Here is a 19,773-nt window from a genome sequence, read left to right as displayed (position 1 = left end):
TCTCCTCTTTAGTATATAGAAACCTGAGTAACATATATACATGTCAGGTTTAATACACACCTTTTTCTTCAGACAAATACTAAGATACTCTTGTAGAATCATCTCTGTTTTTGCTGTTTCTTTGCCTCGGTATGCCCTCACTGATTCCTCATCCACCGTTGAAGCGCGTCGAATCTTGTACCCACTTGAGTCAAATGTCAATACCCTTAAAGCATTACTAGAGAGACACTTAGAAGTTATGAATATACTTACAGACAGGAATCGTTGGAGAAGGCTGGTGGATATGAAGGATACAGATTTTCTTTCCTTGGGAGTTTTCTAATGCCCACATGAGATTTGATATGTTCTTCCATACTTCTCTACCAACTGCGACATAGATTTTCTCTTCGAGTATCTGACTAGTGGCTGCTGCTTCTTCCTCCATAGCCTGAAAGAGAGCAAGTTTTTTGGTGTGGAGAGATTTTTAGCACAGAGTTTCCTCTGCACCATCGTTTCCCGTTTACTTGGATAAGAAGATATCCAATGGCTGAGCACCTCAAGATTCTGTTCCTTCGAATATTCGACCGTTCTCTATATATATAATATGGAAAAAGACTTGATCAATGGCGAGAGAGGAAACTATAGAATATTAATGTCTTTTTTATATATACCAAATATATTATAATCATGAGAAACAATGTCCGAGAATGTGGTTAACTAGACATGGTTGTCTGTTACTTCTTTAATTTGTTTATTATCTGTTTTGTGACTTTTGTCAGAGTCCAAAGAGCATCTGCTGGAAAAAGAAACAACAACATTAGAAGCAGACAAGACAAGAACGTTATGTGTGATAACAAGAAAGATGAAAATCCAAATAGAGCTATGTCAATGTACATTGAATATTGTCTAGTTGATGTAGCTACCATGACAAAATTCTTTACACCTTTCTCTGAGATCAATTTGATGATCCTCTTCTCTACCGAGTCCATTTCAATGTGTATCTTCTCTACACTGACCTAAAGTATCAACAGTCAGCTCCTCAAAACAAAATGGATAATATCACTTATGTGCTTGCATATGTGAAGATGCTTGCCCAGGATCCTTATCCTTGTCTTTTCTGTTGAGATGCTGGTGAACATTCAGAACTTGTCTCCGGTGTTCTGTAACGCCCAACGTCATGCCCCTAGGCCCTAGCTGCCAACCTACTAATTAAGATTAGTCAGAAGAGTTTATTAATGATCACTGTTTAAACAAGCAAAACTGACTTCTCTCAAGAGTAAAACTAGTCCTACACGCAAGTCTTTATCTTAACCAGTATTTTAGGACTCAATTCACTCCTGAATATATGTTTAGCTAAGCAATTACATCATCAGTGAGATCATCTCTTTGTAAATTAAATACAAAACATTGTTATGCCATATATAGAACAAATCTTAGATGCTCAGATAACATTAAAAAAAAATCAACAGTTACAAGTTAAAAGTCATAGTTGTTGCTCTGGACTTTTTTTGGCATAACCTGGAGGCTCATCCTTGTGCTAAGAGAGCCAATTATATCAGTAGTTCTACTGGCACAAACATTATAAACATATAACCTTTTTCATGTGACAAATATGGAACACATATACACACACAATCTCACCAGCCTTTCTTTTTTCATCTTACAAATATTAGAGGATTTACACTATGATTTGACAAAGTAGGCAATATATGCTATCTACGGAGAGATCGTATGCATGAATGCAAAGAAAACTTCTTTTCATGAGAGATTACAAGCATGAAACAGGGGTTGAGGGCTTTGAAGGATTTTCATTGTCAACAATGATGTTGAAGCCACTCCTGAATTGCAGAACGAAGAGCATGGTTAGAGATCAGGCTGTTGTGGGAAAGCTTGGCATTGGTCATCGGTGAAGTATCATGTCCACTGTCCAGCCACGCTCTTATAGCCTCTGCTTCATATGTGAAACCATCTGCAGCTACGTGCGGATCCTGCATGACTTCCTATAAGTTTTTTAAAACAAACAAAACGAGTTTTAGTCTCAGTTAAAACTCATCATAAGCCTTCAGAGTATATAACAGTCAATAAGTTACCTGGAAAATGGGACAAATGAAGTAAGGAGGAGCTATGCGTTTCTCGTTACGTCCGAGATGGAAAGACGAAGATCCTCCGCTAGAAGCCCTCATAGGTTCAAGCACCCTCCAGACTTCAGTAGCAAGGTCCGGACGATTCTCACCGACAGCCTCACAGCATCTCAACGCCAAGCGAGCAAGCTGCTCGGCCTGAACAAAGGGCCAGTCACCAGCTAAAGGGTCCAAAACGTTGTTTAACGAACCGGAATCAAGCGCATACTTCACTTCGTTTGCTATCCGCAAAGCAGACCTCCCTGTCAACAACCGTAATAGTATTACCCCAAACGAGTAAACATCTGACTTTGGTGTTAGCTCTCCGCTGCTCGAAGCTTCTGGATCCAAGTAACCAGCTGTGCCTGTGACATCACTCTTGCTTCCTACCGAGCATGTTCCAAAGTCGCTCAACTTGCTAACGAGATTAGCGTCGAGGAGGATATTCGCCGGCTTTAGATCACCGTGTACTAAGCTATGAGCTTTGTTGGAGTGAAGAAAGACAAGCGCTGCGCATACTTCAGTGGCGATCCGTACACGGTTTTGCCATGATAACGGTGGAGAGTTGTCCTTGCAAGTAAGCCTATCTTCAAGGCTTCCATCGGGTAGATACTCATAGACAAGACTCCACCCTTCTGGACAAGCTCCAATCAGTGTAATGATATTCGGATGCCTCATTTTGCTTAGCACATCAACCTCTTGCTGATACTCCACGGGACCTTGCGAGCTTTTAGGATTCAATATCTTTATAGCCACTTTAGTGTGACGCAGCGTACCAACGTAGATGCTTCCGTACCCTCCTTCACCAATCTTCATCGTCGAATCAAAGCAGTTAGTTGCTTCCTCGATCTCTGAGAAGGTAAAATCAGTGAAGTACTGAGGTAACTGCTCTATCGTTGAAGTAGTCTCTGCGCGGCTCCTGCTTAGCTCCTCGGCTTCTCTGAGAGCTCTGTCACGTTCTGTCTGCAGCTCCTCTCGTTCTTCCTTTAGCTTTTGTAACAGCTTCACGGCTACGTCGAGCTTCTGGTTTAGCTTCTCCATCGTGCCATCAGCTTCTGCTATCTGGTTCTCGAGCGTCTCTTTCTGTGCCGTTGCGGTTTGCACTTCTTCCGTGACTGCTTCTTGTTCTTTTCTAATCGTTACGAATCTCTCTTTCTCTTTGGATACTGCTGCCTCGGTGTCTTTCCTTCGCTTCAACTCCTCAGAATAAGCACTTTCTGATTGCTTAACCTAATAATCAATCAATCATCAGCAACAATATCAGAATAGCTATATATAAGCCTACTAATCTCTTTTGAGTGATACGCAAGCAAACATAAACGGTCCCAGTAAGGAAACTCTCACCCTTTTGATTGCATCAAGTGCACTCTTTTCACCTCTCCGACGCCTAACGGTCTCTGCAGCAGCTTCTCGTTTTGAACTCTGAGCATCTGACGTTACTTGTCTGATTTTATCATGAAAGGAATCATCCACACCATCCTGCAACAAATGATAGTACACCAGTTGCTGAACAGCTGAGAGAACACATTGCTTTTTACCATTATTACAAACTTAGATAACATACCGGAAGATTAGAGGGAGATGAGCGGCCTGAATTCTCATCAACTGTGCTCATGACCGTTGCGCTTCCTCTTACTCCCCGGCCGTCCAACTCTCTATCCTCATCGTCAGTTGTATTATTTAACGAACCGTTAGACACCCTCTCGCTGTGTTCAGTTGAACTTCCGTTGCTATGTACTCGAGAGACTGGTGTAGAGAAAGCTTGAAGTAGATCGCTTGCACTTATGGAAGGACGCGGAGATGCGTACTCTGATTCACCGTCATCCGCAGCTTCCCTGACGATGGTATCACATTAGCCACATGCCTGGCTCGTACAAGTCCAATTAAGGAAATATGAAAATACACGAACCTTGTGTGTATTAAGGATCCTTTGCAAGTAAACCATATCTGACAAGGTGTAGGAGCTTGTCGGCGTACGAAGATGGCTTTCCTTGACTTGAGTTCCGTCATTTTCCTGTTTAAGTTAGGGAAACAGCAAAAACATGTAAGATTATAAACAGTGAGACAGCGGCTACAAGAGTTTGGCATTACTTTGAATGGTGTCTATCTGCTGCTGCTCCCATGACAAGCTTCTTGATCCCCAGCTCCGAAATCAGTTGCACGATTCCTTTCTCTATGGATTCTGTTTCAATAAACATCTTCTCTGCCCTCACCTAACAAATCATAACTCACTTCATTATATTCTCTAGATCACAACTATATATGATCTAATGGTAGCCAATGAAACTAAACTACTCAGGACATAACATACCCCTCTCTGGTGGCATATACGAAGATACTCGTCTAGGATCATATGTACTTTCTCCCTTTCTTTTTCCCGGAAAATTCTGACTTCCTCCTCCTTCACAGAGCTCACTGGAAACTTCGCGCCCACTAGGAAAAAGGTTCAACGAATAAAAAAAAAAACAGTAAGAAGAGGGATGATTGATCAGTGACCACAAACAGAAAAGGCTCTAGGGGAGAATGGATACTTACTAACTGGGATCATTTGGGAGGGTTGATGAACATGAATAACGCAAATCTTCTTCCCTCCAGTGTTCTGCAACGCCCATATGAGTGTAGACTTGCTCTTGGCCACGTGTTTATCAACAGCTACGAAGATCTTCTCCTCGATCAGCCGCGAGACGGGCTCTTCCGTGACGCTGCTCCTACTAGACCTCGATCCAGGGCTAGTGATCCCATGGAATCTCATGGATCCAGCACGCTCGGTCATAGCTGGAATTGGAGTCACCAAAGCCATCGTGTGAAAAAAAGCTCTCTCTCCACAAAGGGCTCAAAGGTCTCAACTTTACTCAATCCTACAAACAAGATTCCTAAATCCAACACAACAACAACAAAACAAACAAAGGAACTAAGAATTCACCACATCACTGCACAACACGAACCAACAAGCAGTGAACTCAATAAAGTGATTGGCTTTATTGACTACAGAGCAAAAAGCAAGACACTTTGAATATCATAGTGAAACACCCTAGAGGATTCTACGGATAAGGAGGAAGTAAGAAGAGTTTGGTATCGATTTCGAAACGTATTGACCAAAAAGTTATAGTCTTTCAGACAGAACAACAAGCAAGACATGAAACTGAGATTTTTTTTTCTTTTTTATTTTTATTTTTTGCTCGGAGATTCTCAGAGAAAATTAATTAAAATTGAGTAAGAAAGGCAATTGCTTTGTACTACATACCAAAAACGAAGAAGCTTCCTGGTGATTTGAATGTGCCTTCTTCTGGTGCTCAAACGTGACGTGGTCGAAAAATGAGAGTATAAAGAGAAGAGACAGAGATTGTTCTGCTGTATGCAAGCGCACGGTATTACTTATATAATGCGAGGGTCCTACTTTAACAGATTGAAGACACGTGTTCTTAATCATAAGATGAATTTGCTTTTTATTTGTCCACTGTAATTGATATGTTTTAGTCAGACTAATTATTCGAGTTTAATTTCCTAATTATATAAAAAACATATGTAAGCTTCAATATATACCTTTTCCTTTGGCAATTTTCCCTTTTTTTCAAAAAAAAGATATGTTATCTTGTCTTTAGGAATATTTAAGTATTTTATCTCTTGGAATATTTGATGAGCATTGATGATGTAGATGAAAACATATCTGAAGAGTTTTTTTCCTGATAAATTTAGAACTAGTTGAATAGTTAATGTGCCGTGTGTGGTTGTACCATGTTATATAATGTAAAATACTTGGGATATTCCTGAAAATGCCTATTCCCTTGTCATTTTCATTTGAATTCTATATTTTCCCTGGGGCCGCAATGGAATTTTATTTTCTTATTGAACGTTATTACGTAATTGGCAGGGGTTTTAAAAATAAATAAAAGGTTGTCTCGTTATATGAAGACAGGCGAAGCACATCCACAACAATGCTAGTTTATCAACTAGCCAAAATAATTTAATTCAAGAGAAAACAGAATATTATTTATATTTTATCGTTGAATATTTCAAACTTGGGATATACGGTTTGGGAATGTAGCATCTCTTTATTCATTCGTCGAAAGCTTTATCATAAACTGCAATTTGAATTTGTTTATGCACGTTTGATCATGTTAGGAAAATAATTAAAAACGTTATTTGAATATGACTAGTCTTCCCGATAACCGGAATTCTTAACTTTTTTTTTTTTTAGAAATTCTTAACATTTTTTGAGAAGCAAAATTCCTACATGAATCATATTGGTTGTCATATGTTTGTTTCATAAAAAAAAAGGTTTTTATTATGAGTACAAAACACACAAAATCACACTTTAAGTCTGGTTACTTGTATGACGTTGAAAAATTAATATGGAAAAGAGAGAAAACAACAAAAAGATATAAATTTGTAGATACTATGGTGTAATATTAACCACTAGTTATTAATGATAAATAAAAATATAATTTTACGAATTCAATCCTTAGTTTGTTTTTTTTTTGAAAATAACACACATTACTAGTTATGATATAATTTGTTTCAAAACTTCTTATCCAAAATTTGTAAACCTATTTTAAATATCAATAAAATTATTTAGCTGGAAAATCACTAAGCCCGGGCCTAGTTGTATTAAGGGTCTAAGTGAAAAAATGAAAAGTTAATACTAAATGGACCATATGATGTATGGGCCTTAATGAACTATTTAAGCGCGGTTTGAGTTCTACGTCCAAATCCAAACGTTTGTAACAGTGTGAATCCAAAAGGTTTGCTTTTTAAAACTTGAAATGGCCAGTATTTTGGTTTGGTTTGAAATGGCCAGTATTTTTTTCCTTGTTTTAGGTAGCCATAAGTGTGTCATTAAAAAAAAGCCTCAAGTGTTCGATTTGCCGTAGTCCTCTACGTATTTTGGGATAATGCATATGGTTAACAACATCAAAGATGATTAAGTTTTAAGATAAGATCATAAGAGTCGTGCATATCATTGTTTTTTACGCTATAATCGTCGACTGTTTATGATGATTAGTTATGTTACCAAACACCCTAAACTAAATTAATGTGGTGTCTAGATAGAGTTATAATATGGCAACCAACCGCTGCACGCTTGTTTTATAATACTAATCTATCATTTTTCTCTGTTAGGTAGAACATTATGATGGCAAATCTCTATACAATCAACATACCACAACAAAACTTCATATAATCTCAAAAAGTCAAGAAAACTATGATGCATTTAATTACACATGACGCAACTGAAAACGTTTTGTTAGCTTTCTAACTTGCTATTTCTATCCTTGTAAATTCCAGTTTAAGTAATTAACTCGGCGATGGTACCTAAGAACGAACAAGAACAACGAAACATTGCTTGGCCATGAAAGCGATGCACAGAAAAAGCCTTCACATGCACTCAAAGACAAGAGATACGAAAAGGTCTGTGACCGTGAGTACTATATATGCTTCGTAATTCTCCACAGTATCGTCGTTTCATCTGCTGTCATGTGCAAGTAGTATACAAGAAACCATTGGTCCCTTTGTTTTCACGATCTTCATTGCACGCACATTTGTTAATGACGTTTGTCTTTTATCTTGGTACTACTATAAACAAAAATAATTATCATGATAATAAAAAATGTGTATTGATTGAACATTGTAGCGTGGCGAGGCTGCATTCTTTTTTCACTTCATTGGCCTAAGATAAAATCATGAATGGACATCACAGCTACTAAATTGGTGCATGCATAACGACGAGAGAAAAACTACAAAACCATATTGTGAAGAAATATTTATGTGTATGGATCCATACACACGTATCAAAACTGGCAAAAGGATCAGACTGGGTGTGGTCCAAACAAGGATCAACATCGTTGTTGTAATTATCATAATGATAGTATAATATACACATGTTCAAAATATTTATAAATGGAATTTGACAATCGTGAGAGTCCGTTTGGCACTATTCCTTATATTTTCCAACATTTATCAAATAATCTATTAGCCATGCATATGATAACACGGCAAAAATACTAGTGAAAAGCATTGAATATTGCAATAGCCTCATTCTCTTTGAATTATGTCGCTTTTGGTAGGTCATACTTCATAAAATGACCAAACATGTTCTGATTCCGCATTTCTGATCGACCGCAATATTTTCCATTAGTACGATTAATAAAAAATTTATAATAAAAGTTCACAGTTCTGCTACTTGTATATATATATATATATATACATAAATTGATTCTGACAATTTCACCAGTTAAGCCGGCGAAATATTTTTCGGTTTTATCCAACGATCGTGCTCATCGGTGAAGACATTTATTAGGGATTGAGGTATTGATTAAACAATACGATTATTGGGACTTAACACTTGACTATTTCATTCATACTATAGATAACGGTGAGTGCGCAAAAAAAAGAAATAACGGTAAAAAATTGACGAGTTTACCCTTCCCGACACACTTGTTGCCGTATGGTAACCCACTCGGACAACTTGGCTCAACGGAGGACCATTACCTACCGACTCCGCGACCATGTCACACTCATTTATTACATATACAGTCACTCACTCACACACACAGTGACATATATTTATGTGTAAATCTACTACAATGGTTTGTATCCACATTTTTGGCAAATGAAATAAACTCTTAGGGAGTATAATAAATAATATTGTAACAAAACAAAGTAGGTTCTTGACTTTTTTTTTCTAATCGAGTTTTCTTGTATTAGTTTAAGACTACTACTACATTAAACGTCATACGTGTAAATGATGAAACCTCCGTATAAAGTAATCTGGTTCTTGTCGTTTACAATGTAAACTCTATGTAAATTGATGCCAATTGTCGATTTTCTTAATAAAAAAAGTCTGTTGTATTTTTTTCAGGGTTCTCTGGGTATTACTTAAATAAATATTTTTCTTGTTGGAAGTGGGTCTACTAGATGACACGTTTTTGACTAAACCATCTACTCTCGTGCTTCGAGCTTCTTCACCTCTCGTGAGTTTCTTCTTATTATATTAAGCCGCATTTATGTGAACTCTGTAAAACAATAATATTATAAGTTTCATTTCTTCTTAACAATGGAGGCAGAACTTGAAGTGAGTAGGGCAGAGTACTATCATTATCAGTAGTACTTCTTTATATCTGCATTCCTCTTCTTGCAAGCATTGGATCAGATTCCAAAAGGTTAAATCTTTGTACTTTTTCTTTTCTTTTATATTCTCTTCTTTCTTTGATCAACACTGCATGAATGAATCATACAATAATAATCAGTTTTGATTCAGACATGTTATTCTTTGATTGTACTCACAGTTTTGGTATCTTTCCTTTTTAAATATAAAAACTGTTCTGTAGAAAACAGAGAGAAGAAGAAGAGCATTGTGGGTGTTTTAATGGAGAAAGAGATTTACAGAAGACAACTTTCAAGAGAAGGGATAGGATGTGTTTGGATGTTTATGAACAGCATGTTTGATTTCAGACATGGTGGATCTATCCATAAGCTTTTGATGGATAAGAAACGTGGCAGCAAAAGAATTATAGGTTTCAGTTTCTTTTTTCTTTTGGGACATCATTAAGAAAATGTGTCTGAACCAAAAAAAAAAAGAATAAGGATTCTCACTTTGTTGGTTAATGTTACAATGCAGTTGTTGAGACTAAGGTGGAGAAGCACCTTACCTGTGACTCTGACTTTGAGGTACTGGATTTGAGAATCAAATTTGTTTTTATTGTGTAAAATTGCTGTGGGGAGTTAGAAACTGATTTAGATTGTTTGTGTTTTGTTGTCTCAGGAGAGTGAAGCTGAAATGCAGAGTGTCAAGAACCTCACTGAAGAGGAGACTCAACAAAAGTGTGATACAGAATGCAGAGGAAAGACAAAGGAGAAGAAGAGAAGCAGAACATGCAGCAAAACCAACAGTGAGGATGTTAATGATCATGCAGACAAGAAACCATATGATCATCAGAGTGATGATGCTGATTCAATAAATGATGATGATTCAGAAGAGAAGTTCAGCGAGTTGATAAAACGGTTGATAGCTCAGACACAGAAGGACAGTGACGAGGCAGAGAACTGCAAGAACCTTGTGGATGCATCTCAGTTCTTGGATTCTAAACAAGGATCATTCCGAGACATTGGTACTTCACCAGTTTCAGGAGATTCTCAGAGGATCAAAGAGACACAAACAATTGTAATATTGAAGCCTGAGCCAACTGACTTGGTTATTGGTTCATCACCTGGAACACATGCTACATGCAACAAAGCCAAGAATGGGAGATCCGGGTCTAGCTTCATTCTCAATAGAATCAGAAGAAGACTAAAATCTTCTCCTAAGAAGAATCCATGCAATGCTGATGCATTGTCTTCTGACAACTCTTGTATGGGAGTGGAGATAGAGAATAGTTCCAGGCGGCATGTTTCAGCTGAAGAGATATTGCCTGACATTTCTTCAAATAATGAGGCTGATAAAGAAGATTCAAAGAAGAGTATGTGTGGTATATACATTGCAGCCAAGAAACATCTATCTGAAATGCTTGCAGAAGGAGATGCAGCAGATGTTGATTCACCTGATAAAGAAGCACCAAGAATCCTTGGGAAGATTCTTGCTCTCCCTGCGTTCTCTACACCAGACAACAGTCCAAAAGTGACACTAGCGCATGAGTTTGCTGGTCATCGGATAACCGAGAAACCAAATATTCAAGAATGCAGCTCAGAAGATTCAACCAAACATGAGGAAACAGCTTCTACTTGTCCCGGAGGTGATTCTTTTTTCTTCTGACCTGTTTCTTTCTCAGCCTTTGGTAAGTTTTCAGATTGACAAAATGAAACTAACTGTTTTAAATGTGTAATCAGCAGGCGTTTCAGACACTAGGGATGAAGAGAAGACTGTCTTGGACTCGTTGTCTGAAGCAGTTAGCTCTTGCATTGTACACCAAGATGCATATGTTGATGAAGAGAAGCTTGAAACTCATGATGAACATGAGCAGACACAACCACTAGAAAAGGTTGTGTCTGAGTGCCAAGACAATGCCACTGATGTGCCAGGAAAGTCAAGTCCTGTGTCTGTTCTTGAGCCTTTCTTTACAGATGATGACACAAGTCCAAACTGCTCCAGGCTCTCTTCAGGTATTGCCTTGCCACAACAGTTGAGCATTCTTAATCAAAATTTTGTTCAGAGCTAACCTTTTTCATTGACTTAAATCAGTCGAAAGTCGGTTGCAACCAAGGTGCATACGCTTCAACGAGCCTGATTCTCCAAGATCAGAGAAAGACAATGAAGTCAAAGATAGAATGGATGACAAAGAATTGGCACTTGCATACATCCAAGCAGTGGTCAAGTCCTCAGAGTTGAACTGGGAAGAGCTTTTGGTGAGATCCTTTTATTTGGAGCAGGTTCTTGAGGAAGCTCTAGTGGATGACGTAGAGTTCTATCCTACAAACTTCTGCACGGACAAGAAACTCCTCTTTGACTGTATCAATGAAGTTCTTATGGAGTTTTGTGGACATGATGGCCCTTGGATCTCACTCGCCAAACCTGCAGTCCGGTTTGGCCCAGACATGGAAAACGTTGCTGAAGTGGTGCAAGAAGAGGTTTACTGGCATCTCTTACCTTTGCCTTCTCCTCACACGTTGGACCAGATAGTCAGGAAAGACCTGGCTAGGACTGGGAGCTGGATGGACCTAGGTTTTGATATCGGCTGCATCGGTTCTCAAACAGGTGAGATAATCCTTGATGAACTATTAGAAGAGATCATCAGCAGCAGCTGCACAGACTTGTTCCAGTCAACAGTTAGTACCAGAAAGTAAACTTGTGCTTTACAAGAAAGACAATCATGATGGTCAAGAGGCTCCTTTTGTTTACTCTGTATAGTTTGACTTCCACTTCCATGGATGGACAAGGTCTAGCTTCCCTTCTTGTGTAGATACCCACAACCACAGCTTTTAGTACCCTAAAGACTGCAACAACGTTTCTTTTGTTTTTCTTTTCTATTTTGGCTTTTGTAGAGTTTTGAGTTCTGTTGTGAATGTTCTTTGTATGTTGTTTGTTATATGAGGATGAATAAGACGAGGCTTGAGCTTAGATAAGAGGAACATCTCTGCTACAGGGGAAGCTATAATGGATCATCATCAGTAGGTTTAGAGTTTAAGAGAGAAATAAACAGAGAGAGAGAGAGATATCACAGGAAGCCTCATGTGGCTTTAGCTAAACCATCTGATCATTTGTTACATAACATCTACACTCAGTAAGAGCGATTAAAGAAACTGCATATGAACAAGAACAACACAATACACACATATATAAATTACAAAGGTAAAGTTTCCCTACTACAACTACGTGTTATACATTCAATACCTAGTACTAGCTAACCTAAGTTAAGGTATCACTTACTCTCTGTTTACATTCAATACGCAGAGTAGATTGTCTTCATTCAAGACTTAATTTCACGCATCCTTTTCTTTGCGATGATCCGATTGCGTATGACCTTCTCCGATTTAACAGCTTCATCAATGTTACTAAGCACCATGTCACATAGCTCGTCTAAAGCTAGCATAGAAAACGGCTCCTCTATAAGAACACCCACCTGTAGGATATATTGTCAAGCACAAGATTAAAAGATTTGATAATGAGTAGGCAAAGCATAATTAGTGAAGGAGAAAGGAGTAAGGAGGTACTTCTTCAATGCAGAAGAGAGACGCAGCGCTGATGAAAGTAGCAGGAACAACATTCCAGTGACAATCATCCCAGAGAATAACAGGGAGTGTAAGATGCCATAAGACTAAGAGCCTGGAAGTTAGCCGTGTGTAGGAAAGTGGAATAGGGATACCCATTAGTTGATCACACACACCAATTCCTTCCTGTAACTGCAGCATCTTCGATTCCTGTAAAGAAAAATATCAAACTTGAGCACCAAAACACTGTGTAAAAAAAGGAATATGCTTTAAGGATCTAATAGAAGTACCAAAGCATCAATCTTTGTACTGTCAAGATTCAAAAGCTGAAGGCTTTGGGAAATGAACTGGATGACACAGCGTGGACGGTGCTTTGATTGAAGGATCAGAGACAGATCATCATCTTCTACCACATTCCGGAGATCATCAGCTATATCCGAACCATATATCACATGACACTACACAATAACCAATCAATCATCAACCTTTCCCTCTACCTAAAGCATGACAAAGAGACTACAACAAACAGACCTTAAGCGCGACAGGGAAAGCAGCAATGTAGCGCAAAAGCGCATCTCTGATGATTAACTCATCATCGTCATCACCGGAGGAGCCGTTAACGGAAGAAACAACCTGCCTAGCTAAATCATTAGTTCCAGTTATAATCTTAACCCAAGCCTTCCTCCCCTGCTCGAACCTCGAATACGAAGCCTCAGTGCGGAACACCAAAAGCAGAGCCAGCGCCGGAGCGGTGAGCTGGTAGGGCAGAGAGGAAGCTCGGAGCACCGGGAAGAAGCTAGGCAGCAAGTCCGAACCCACGGCGGAGTTGTACCCGGCGATGAGGACGGCGACGGTGGTGAAGAAGAAGACGGGAGGGATCAGAGAGAGTATGACGCGGGAAGAGGCGCTGGAGGACACGTGGCGGAGGTGGCGGAGGGAGCTCCGGTGTCTGACCCAGTTCTCGTGAGTGTAGAGGGATCGTTTCTGCTGCATCCGCCTCTCCTTGATCCCGTCTGACCAGTCCGGGACGGCTTTGAGGAGGGAGACGAGCTTCGTGGAGAGGTTGATCGGAGTTGAGTCGGAGGAGTCTGGATCGGAGGAGACGCACGAAGGTTTGAAATCGAGGGGTTTGCGAGGTGCGGCGGAGATTCCGGGGCGGAATCGTCGAGATTGGTGGGTGAAGTTGGAGGAGAAAGATAGGTTCATCGATTGATACATTTTTGGCGGGAAAATCGAGGTCTAGGGTTTGGTGGAGAAGACGATGACGAAGAAGAAGAAGAAGAGACGCATGCAAATTTGGTTTGCAGAGTGCAAAAGTGAGAGAGGGAGTGGTTAGGTGGAAAAAGGTCGTTGGAACTGTTGGTGGGAAGGCTGTTACGACGTCGTTGTTCGGTTTAAATATGGGCTTTTGTTATAACTTACGTGCTTTATTTTGAGTATAAATGGGCTATTACTTTCTCTAAGCCCATAAACTTCTAAAACGCCATCGTTTTAGACTTGTCGTTCTTGTTGAAATATAGGGTTTATCGGTGCCGCGCATCGGCTTCGAAGAAGAAGCAGAGTTTGATTGGAAGGGGAGAAATAATGTCGAAGAAGAACAATTTAGCCAAGAGAAAGAAGCAGCACGAGTACAATCTCCAAAGTAAGTTTCTTTTGATCAATCTATTAAACAATAAGCATGTGTATATATACATACATACGTTCTCAATGAAATGTTTGGATTTGCAGAGGAGAAAGAAATACAGGACAAGAAGATCAAGAAGCTTCAGGCCAACAAGAACAAGATGAAAGTAAGCACCTTTAGTAGCCCTTTTATCTCATATTTCTGATTTTTTGTTTATATATAGTGTTTGATAATTTGATTAGATGTATTGAATCTTGTTAGTAAAGCCAGCTGACTAAGTTTAAGTTTAGTTTAACTTAATGGTTTGTTTGTTCTGTTGTCAAAAAGGTTGATGGAAGTGGTAAGAAGAAGAAAGGTGGATTCTCGGTTGGGAAGAAGAAGTTGAAGACTAAGTTGACTCCAGCTGCTAAAGCTAAAGCTGCTCAAGCTATGGATCTAGAGTAGACAAATGAGAAGGGACCTGTTTTCTTATTCACTTGTAATGATCTTTTGTCACACTGAAAGTAATCAGTCAGTTTGAAGCTAATTCTTTCTTTTTGGTTACAACTTTTATGCATCACTCTTTCCTTTTAAGCTCAAGATTTTGCTTTCAATACTGATCTGATCATTATCATGAAATCAAATTATATGTTTAATCTGTTTTGTTTGCTTTCTCAGAAAAATAAACTTTTAGGACTAGTATTGGGTGTAAAGACTTTCATTCATAGTATAGAGGTCATACCCAATGTCTTTTCTGAATTATTACATTTCCATTAAACATGGGCATTACAACATGTTGTCATAATCAAAGTCTACTATAAACAGTCTCCCACATTACATGGTACACTGAAGTTAGATTCTCACAGGCAAAAAAAATCTCAAAGGCTTTGAGAGGTATCTCTTATATCATCACATCAAAGGGGTCCTTGTGAGTAAGAGATATTTTAGTAGTGGTGTCTCTCTCCACAGCCTCTCGTGAATATGGCGCTCAAAGTGGGTACCTCTCTGACCGACCACAAAGGCCAATCCTTTTTCTCACTCTCCATCCTCCCACGTGTGTACTCCACTCTCTTAACAAATTCTCTTGTTTCAGACCACTCTCAAAGAAGGGGATTAGCTTTGTTTACTAGACTTACAGAAACAGTTAATAGTATTTTCATCTTGAAAAGTGAAGAGTCTCAAAGGGATTAGCCTGGTTACTAGACTTGCAGAAACAGTAAATACTAGTCAATTTTCAGCTGGAAAAGTGAAGACTCTTGTTAGATTCTGTGTGGTGAAGAAAGATCACTGACATGCTACTGGAGTGTGGTACACGCTCCTGATCAAGCGTGTGGACATATGAGTCATGGGTCTCAAACAAACAGATGCCTAGTTGCTATATAGAGCTACAGTTCAAGTCAGTTATTATTCATTGAGATTTTGAACTTCCAACACAATTTTCAGAAGGAAAAAAAAAAGTAATGATCTCATTGTTATCCTCACAGTAAATGCTTTTGCTTTGAGGGGTCTGTTAGAGTTTGTTTGTTTATGTTTTCCTCTGTCACCAAGCAACCCTAGAAGAAAGAGAGAGAGAAAGAAAGATAACACTAAAACCTAGATCAAATCTTCTTAGCCATTATGAACAGAAGTAAGCTGAGAAGTTTATAAGCTTTGCATGTTCCTTTCCCCTCAAGTTTTTAATATCTTTCAGAAAGTCTCCACCTTTGATTCTGTTTTTTTCTCTTTCTTATCCATTTATCCTCTCACTCTCTCTCACCTCACAATTCTAGCCACAAAGGTTTCTTCACTCTTTTTTTCTCTCTAGAAAGCTCTCACTTTTAAGAGATCTTTTTTGCTCTCTTCAACTGTTGTGAATGCTAATGGATCAAAGAGATCCAATGGGTTTAACCGGGTCAGGCTCTTACTATATCCAAAGAGGTTTACCCGGTTCGGTTCCTCCTACGTTTCACGGATCATCATCATCACAGCAACAACAACAGCAAGGGCTTCGTCACTTACATAACCAAAACTCTCCATTCGGTTCAGGCTCCACCGGGTTCGGATCTCCTCCTCCTTTACACGGTGACCCTTCTCCATCAGCAGCAGCAACGGGAGCTGTTCCTCATCATGTTGGCGTTCATATGATTTCTCCTCCTCCTCCTACTCAGAGTGAAACTCCGATGAAACGTAAGAGAGGACGGCCTAGAAAATACGGACAAGACGGATCTGTTTCTTTGGCATTGTCTTCTTCCTCTGTTTCCACCGTTAACAACTCTAACAAACGTGGCCGTGGTCGACCTCCTGGCTCTGGCAAGAAACAGAGATTAACTTCCTCTGGTAATAAACAATCTATTTGTCTCAAAAAGAAAAAAAAAACAGGACTAGTTAATGTTTTCTTGAGGCAAAGTCTAATTGTTTATTCTTGACTTGTCGGAAAAGTTTGAAACTTTCCTAAAATAGATCAAGAACATGAAATATTTAAATGCCCTTTTCTTTGTTTTGATTATAGGTGAGTTGATGATGCCTTCATCTTCTGGAATGAGCTTCACGCCACACGTTATTGTGGTTTCAATAGGAGAAGTAACGTTGAATCACCACTATTACAAAGTTTTCATGAAATGTTTTTAAATTATGCTGAAAAAAGTTGTATAAACTTATTTATTTAACCAGGATATTGCAACGAAGGTTATAGCTTTCTCTCAACAAGGTCCAAGAGCCATTTGCGTTCTATCTGCAAGTGGAGCTGTCTCTACTGCAACGCTGCTTCAATCATCATCATCTCCTGCTGCTATTCAGTACGAGGTTAAGTTTTTAAAAATCTTCTGAGTAAAGAGAGAAACACATTGTTGTTTTTCTTTTTTTTTTTACTGAAACATATGTTTTGTAATAAATCTCCAGGGCCGGTTTGAGATCTTAGCCTTATCGATATCTTATCTTGTCCCAACTGATGGAAGTTTCCGGAATAGAACTGGAAACTTATCAGTTTCGCTTGCTAGTCCTGATGGGCGTGTGATTGGTGGTGCCATTGGAGGGCCTTTAATAGCAGCAAGTCCTGTTCAGGTTGGTTCTGCTTTTTTTCTTTTGTTTATAGTCTTTGTTATTCGGACTGAATAATAACTTTCTTGGTCCTATCAGGTTATTGTAGGGAGCTTTATATGGTCAGCTCCTAAGATCAAGAACAAGAAACGAGAAGAAGAAGGTTCTGAAAATGTTCAAGACACTAATGATCAAGCTCTGGACCCTGTTCCTCAACACACACAAGGCCAAAACCTGATTTGGTCAACAGGTTCAAGGCAGATGGATATGCGCCATGCTCATGCTGATATTGATCTAATGCGCGGTTGATGATGTTACAGTGACATCTCTGTGTACATAAAGCATGGAACCTAGGAATTGAACAAGAAGAAGAACATAAGCTAACCTGAAATGTTTAAGTCTTTATGTCTGCTTGGAGCTTTGATTCTACTACATCTTTGATTCAGTTGTTAACTGAAAGTAATTACTTGTTTAACTTTGCTAATCTCGATATTAATACAAAACACAAGAACCTCTTGGTCAATGTTTGTTACCATTCCTCAAATTACTAAAATATTGATCTTCCCATAACTCAACTTGGCGAGTCGCATTAGCTTTTCTCTCAAGAACCTCTCTTAACTCCACAGGGCTATAAGGAGGAGGCATCTCACAAGGAGACACGTCACTAGGAGACATAACCATAGACTCCTCCATGAAGTCTCTCCACCGTCCTGTTGCCGGACATCCCATACTATCCGGTGTAATCTCAGTAGCTCCCCAAGGAATCTCAGGCTTAAACTTCAAAAGCTTGGCGTACTCGTTCATCAAATGGAACATGTAATCATACACATGTTCCATGTTCACTTCCTCTCTTATATATCTACTCCCTTCTTCCCCTATCTTACGCGCCTGTAAAAGTTTAAACACCAAAACCAATGGGTTAGATTGTTACAAAACAAAAACTTATGGGGGTCTAAACGTAATAAAGTTACAAACCTGGTCTAAATGGGTATTACCCCAGTCTACGGCGTGTTTGAGGGAAGTACATTTCGAGTTGTCTCTGATTGGCCAATAATGTTGTAATGGCATCATTCCTCGTATGAAAAAGTCATAGTACTTTGGTCTCACGTACAATGTCATTGAGTCACATGCCATTATATACTTCTCACTCACTGACCATGCCCATCCTTCTATGTATATCTTGTACCTACTCCAAAATTTCCATTATTACCAATTTATATTCCAAAAAACACGTAAATAAATAGCTAAAAATAACAAGTAAATTCATTACCTGTGGGTGCATTGGTTCTCTAAGTTTGAGTTCTTGAATCCTTCACTTGATTCTCTAACCCAATCCTTCAAAATGATTAAAAAGAATATAATATTAGTAATTTATCAAAATGTTTTAAGAGGAAGGGAGTTTTGAAGAATCAGACATTGATATAGAGACGAGTGTTCCAGTCTTGTTGTGCTGAGACATTGCATGTAAGAAGATCTCTCCTAGTGGGAGCCACATTAGGGTTGCCTCTCCAATAAGCATAGGCCACGCGGTCTTTCCATGGCGTCATCTTGTTCCCTTCTTGAATCGCCACCATGGACTTAGCCCAAGGTTTAATGTTAACTTCAGCCCTGACCCAGCAAGAAGTAAAGCCTATTTTTTTTAACTAAAGCCCAATTAAAATAGAGGTTTTGTATATTATTATTGTGGGCTTGTGGCCTTACCAGCCCCAGAAGGACCAATCAGGGAAGACGATATCCAAGCTGGCGTCATCAGAGCAATAACGGAATAACGGAGGTGGGGCCGGATGCTGCTGACCTTTGTAATCGTTAGAGCTGACGGTTGGTCTATCATTCGCATCGAACATAAGCTCTAGATCGGGCAATCTCCCTGGGTACCACCGTAGTAACTGTAGGATACCCCACAAAGTAAAAACATCTCGAGTGTCGATAGATTTTCTGTACTTCTTAACGTACATTTTCCCGTCGATGATTATGACCGTGAAATGCGCCTTGTTCCTCCTCGCTTTCTCTAGCATCCCTCTTGTTATACCTGTCTCTCTCCATGGCCGTAGATCCTCGTGGATCCAACGGAAGTAAGAAGGACACGTGGATGGTCCCGAATAGCTGTTTCTGGCTTTGTTGTTTTTTGTGCCGTCTTCGGACATCGGAAGTTGCCGTCTTTCTTGTTGTCGTGTTTGGTTATGTACGACGTCGCATTGATGAGGGAACTTGTGGTGCGTTGTGATCGGTTGTTTTCTGATTGTTGCTATTTGTTTAAGACCTGCAAAAGTTGTCTGAAAGACAAGAAGATATAAGTTACACTCTCTCCCTTTCATAATAGACATAATAGACTATGTTTTAGAATATTTTATTGTTTTAAAATAAACAAAATTTTGATATTTTTATACTATTTTAAATTTTATTAAAAATCGTGTAACC

The 19,773-nt window shown here is 39.1% G+C and overlaps 5 protein-coding genes across 9 annotated transcripts; 2 read left to right on the top strand and 3 right to left on the bottom strand.

Moving 5' to 3' along the window:
• Positions 1 to 1,547: 1,547 nt before the first annotated feature.
• Positions 1,548 to 5,449, bottom strand: LOC108855053 (U-box domain-containing protein 33-like). 3 transcript variants are annotated; one of them, XM_018628755.2, is made up of 9 exons: positions 5,344 to 5,449; positions 4,635 to 4,972; positions 4,411 to 4,532; positions 4,191 to 4,312; positions 4,009 to 4,113; positions 3,664 to 3,934; positions 3,444 to 3,578; positions 2,070 to 3,329; positions 1,548 to 1,979 (listed from the first exon to the last, which is right to left on the bottom strand). In XM_018628755.2, exons 2-9 carry the CDS (start codon positions 4,897 to 4,899, stop codon positions 1,794 to 1,796), a joined length of 2,466 nt encoding a protein of 821 aa, XP_018484257.2. In that variant the 5' UTR covers positions 4,900 to 4,972; positions 5,344 to 5,449; the 3' UTR covers positions 1,548 to 1,793. The 3 variants fall into 3 exon arrangements, with proteins under 3 accessions (XP_018484257.2, XP_056865017.1, XP_018484256.2); XM_057009037.1 differs by having other exon boundaries at positions 4,635 to 4,874; positions 5,344 to 5,414; XM_018628754.2 differs by lacking the exon at positions 5,344 to 5,449 and having other exon boundaries at positions 4,635 to 5,289.
• Positions 5,450 to 9,077: 3,628 nt separating this feature from the next.
• Positions 9,078 to 12,163, top strand: LOC130510491 (uncharacterized). 3 transcript variants are annotated; one of them, XM_057006850.1, is made up of 6 exons: positions 9,078 to 9,256; positions 9,432 to 9,610; positions 9,715 to 9,764; positions 9,859 to 10,825; positions 10,920 to 11,192; positions 11,272 to 12,163. In XM_057006850.1, the coding sequence occupies exons 2-6, from the start codon at positions 9,463 to 9,465 to the stop codon at positions 11,871 to 11,873; spliced, it is 2,040 nt and encodes a 679-aa protein (XP_056862830.1). In that variant the 5' UTR covers positions 9,078 to 9,256; positions 9,432 to 9,462; the 3' UTR covers positions 11,874 to 12,163. The 3 variants fall into 3 exon arrangements, with proteins under 3 accessions (XP_056862830.1, XP_056862829.1, XP_056862831.1); XM_057006849.1 differs by having other exon boundaries at positions 9,079 to 9,256; positions 9,425 to 9,610; XM_057006851.1 differs by having other exon boundaries at positions 9,079 to 9,256; positions 9,425 to 9,610; positions 10,923 to 11,192; positions 11,272 to 12,162.
• A 99-nt stretch (positions 12,164 to 12,262) lies between these two features.
• On the bottom strand, positions 12,263 to 14,146 carry LOC108850044 (voltage-dependent chloride channel 2, chloroplastic-like). The gene is made up of 4 exons (XM_018623626.2): positions 13,269 to 14,146; positions 13,028 to 13,195; positions 12,741 to 12,947; positions 12,263 to 12,649 (listed from the first exon to the last, which is right to left on the bottom strand). Exons 1-4 carry the CDS (start codon positions 13,953 to 13,955, stop codon positions 12,497 to 12,499), a joined length of 1,215 nt encoding a protein of 404 aa, XP_018479128.2. The 5' UTR covers positions 13,956 to 14,146; the 3' UTR covers positions 12,263 to 12,496.
• Positions 14,147 to 15,763: 1,617 nt separating this feature from the next.
• On the top strand, positions 15,764 to 17,878 carry LOC108850043 (AT-hook motif nuclear-localized protein 9-like). Its single transcript, XM_018623625.2, has 5 exons — positions 15,764 to 16,656; positions 16,829 to 16,899; positions 16,990 to 17,121; positions 17,218 to 17,379; positions 17,455 to 17,878. The coding sequence occupies exons 1-5, from the start codon at positions 16,194 to 16,196 to the stop codon at positions 17,662 to 17,664; spliced, it is 1,038 nt and encodes a 345-aa protein (XP_018479127.1). The 5' UTR covers positions 15,764 to 16,193; the 3' UTR covers positions 17,665 to 17,878.
• Positions 17,875 to 19,622, bottom strand: LOC108808861 (uncharacterized). The gene is made up of 5 exons (XM_057006973.1): positions 19,057 to 19,622; positions 18,771 to 18,963; positions 18,626 to 18,690; positions 18,331 to 18,541; positions 17,875 to 18,243 (listed from the first exon to the last, which is right to left on the bottom strand). The coding sequence occupies exons 1-5, from the start codon at positions 19,497 to 19,499 to the stop codon at positions 17,875 to 17,877; spliced, it is 1,281 nt and encodes a 426-aa protein (XP_056862953.1). The 5' UTR covers positions 19,500 to 19,622.
• Positions 19,623 to 19,773: the final 151 nt, after the last annotated feature.

This window comes from Raphanus sativus, chromosome 4 (assembly GCF_000801105.2).
Source record: "Raphanus sativus cultivar WK10039 chromosome 4, ASM80110v3, whole genome shotgun sequence".
NCBI lineage: Eukaryota > Viridiplantae > Streptophyta > Magnoliopsida > Brassicales > Brassicaceae > Raphanus > Raphanus sativus.
Note: the sequence above shows the minus strand (reverse complement) of the source record. Positions and strands in the feature narration are given on the sequence as shown.

Bases quoted from the DNA above. Each gene is read 5' to 3' on its own strand.
- LOC108855053 (XM_018628755.2), bottom strand. From the start codon at position 4,899: ATGGCTTTGGTGACTCCAATTCCAGCTATGACCGAGCGTGCTGGATCC. The intron at 4,114-4,190 runs GTAATGCCAAAC...TAACTTAAACAG, and splicing joins GCAGATAGACACCATTCAAA to GAAAATGACGGAACTCAAGT. The intron at 3,579-3,663 runs GTATGTTATCTA...CATTTGTTGCAG, and splicing joins CATCTCCCTCTAATCTTCCG to GATGGTGTGGATGATTCCTT.
- LOC130510491 (XM_057006850.1), top strand. From the start codon at position 9,463: ATGGAGAAAGAGATTTACAGAAGACAACTTTCAAGAGAAGGGATAGGA. The intron at 9,611-9,714 runs GTTTCAGTTTCT...GTTACAATGCAG, and splicing joins TGGCAGCAAAAGAATTATAG to TTGTTGAGACTAAGGTGGAG. The intron at 11,193-11,271 runs GTATTGCCTTGC...GACTTAAATCAG, and splicing joins CTGCTCCAGGCTCTCTTCAG to TCGAAAGTCGGTTGCAACCA.
- LOC108850044 (XM_018623626.2), bottom strand. From the start codon at position 13,955: ATGTATCAATCGATGAACCTATCTTTCTCCTCCAACTTCACCCACCAA. The intron at 12,948-13,027 runs GTACTTCTATTA...TTTTCTTTACAG, and splicing joins GTACAAAGATTGATGCTTTG to GAATCGAAGATGCTGCAGTT. The intron at 12,650-12,740 runs GTACCTCCTTAC...TATATCCTACAG, and splicing joins CTCTCTTCTGCATTGAAGAA to GTGGGTGTTCTTATAGAGGA.
- LOC108850043 (XM_018623625.2), top strand. From the start codon at position 16,194: ATGCTAATGGATCAAAGAGATCCAATGGGTTTAACCGGGTCAGGCTCT. The intron at 16,900-16,989 runs GTAACGTTGAAT...TTATTTAACCAG, and splicing joins TTGTGGTTTCAATAGGAGAA to GATATTGCAACGAAGGTTAT. The intron at 17,122-17,217 runs GTTAAGTTTTTA...ATAAATCTCCAG, and splicing joins CTGCTGCTATTCAGTACGAG to GGCCGGTTTGAGATCTTAGC.
- LOC108808861 (XM_057006973.1), bottom strand. From the start codon at position 19,499: ATGTCCGAAGACGGCACAAAAAACAACAAAGCCAGAAACAGCTATTCG. The intron at 18,964-19,056 runs GTAAGGCCACAA...TTGCTGGGTCAG, and splicing joins GATTGGTCCTTCTGGGGCTG to GGCTGAAGTTAACATTAAAC. The intron at 18,244-18,330 runs GTTTGTAACTTT...AAACTTTTACAG, and splicing joins GTAATACCCATTTAGACCAG to GCGCGTAAGATAGGGGAAGA.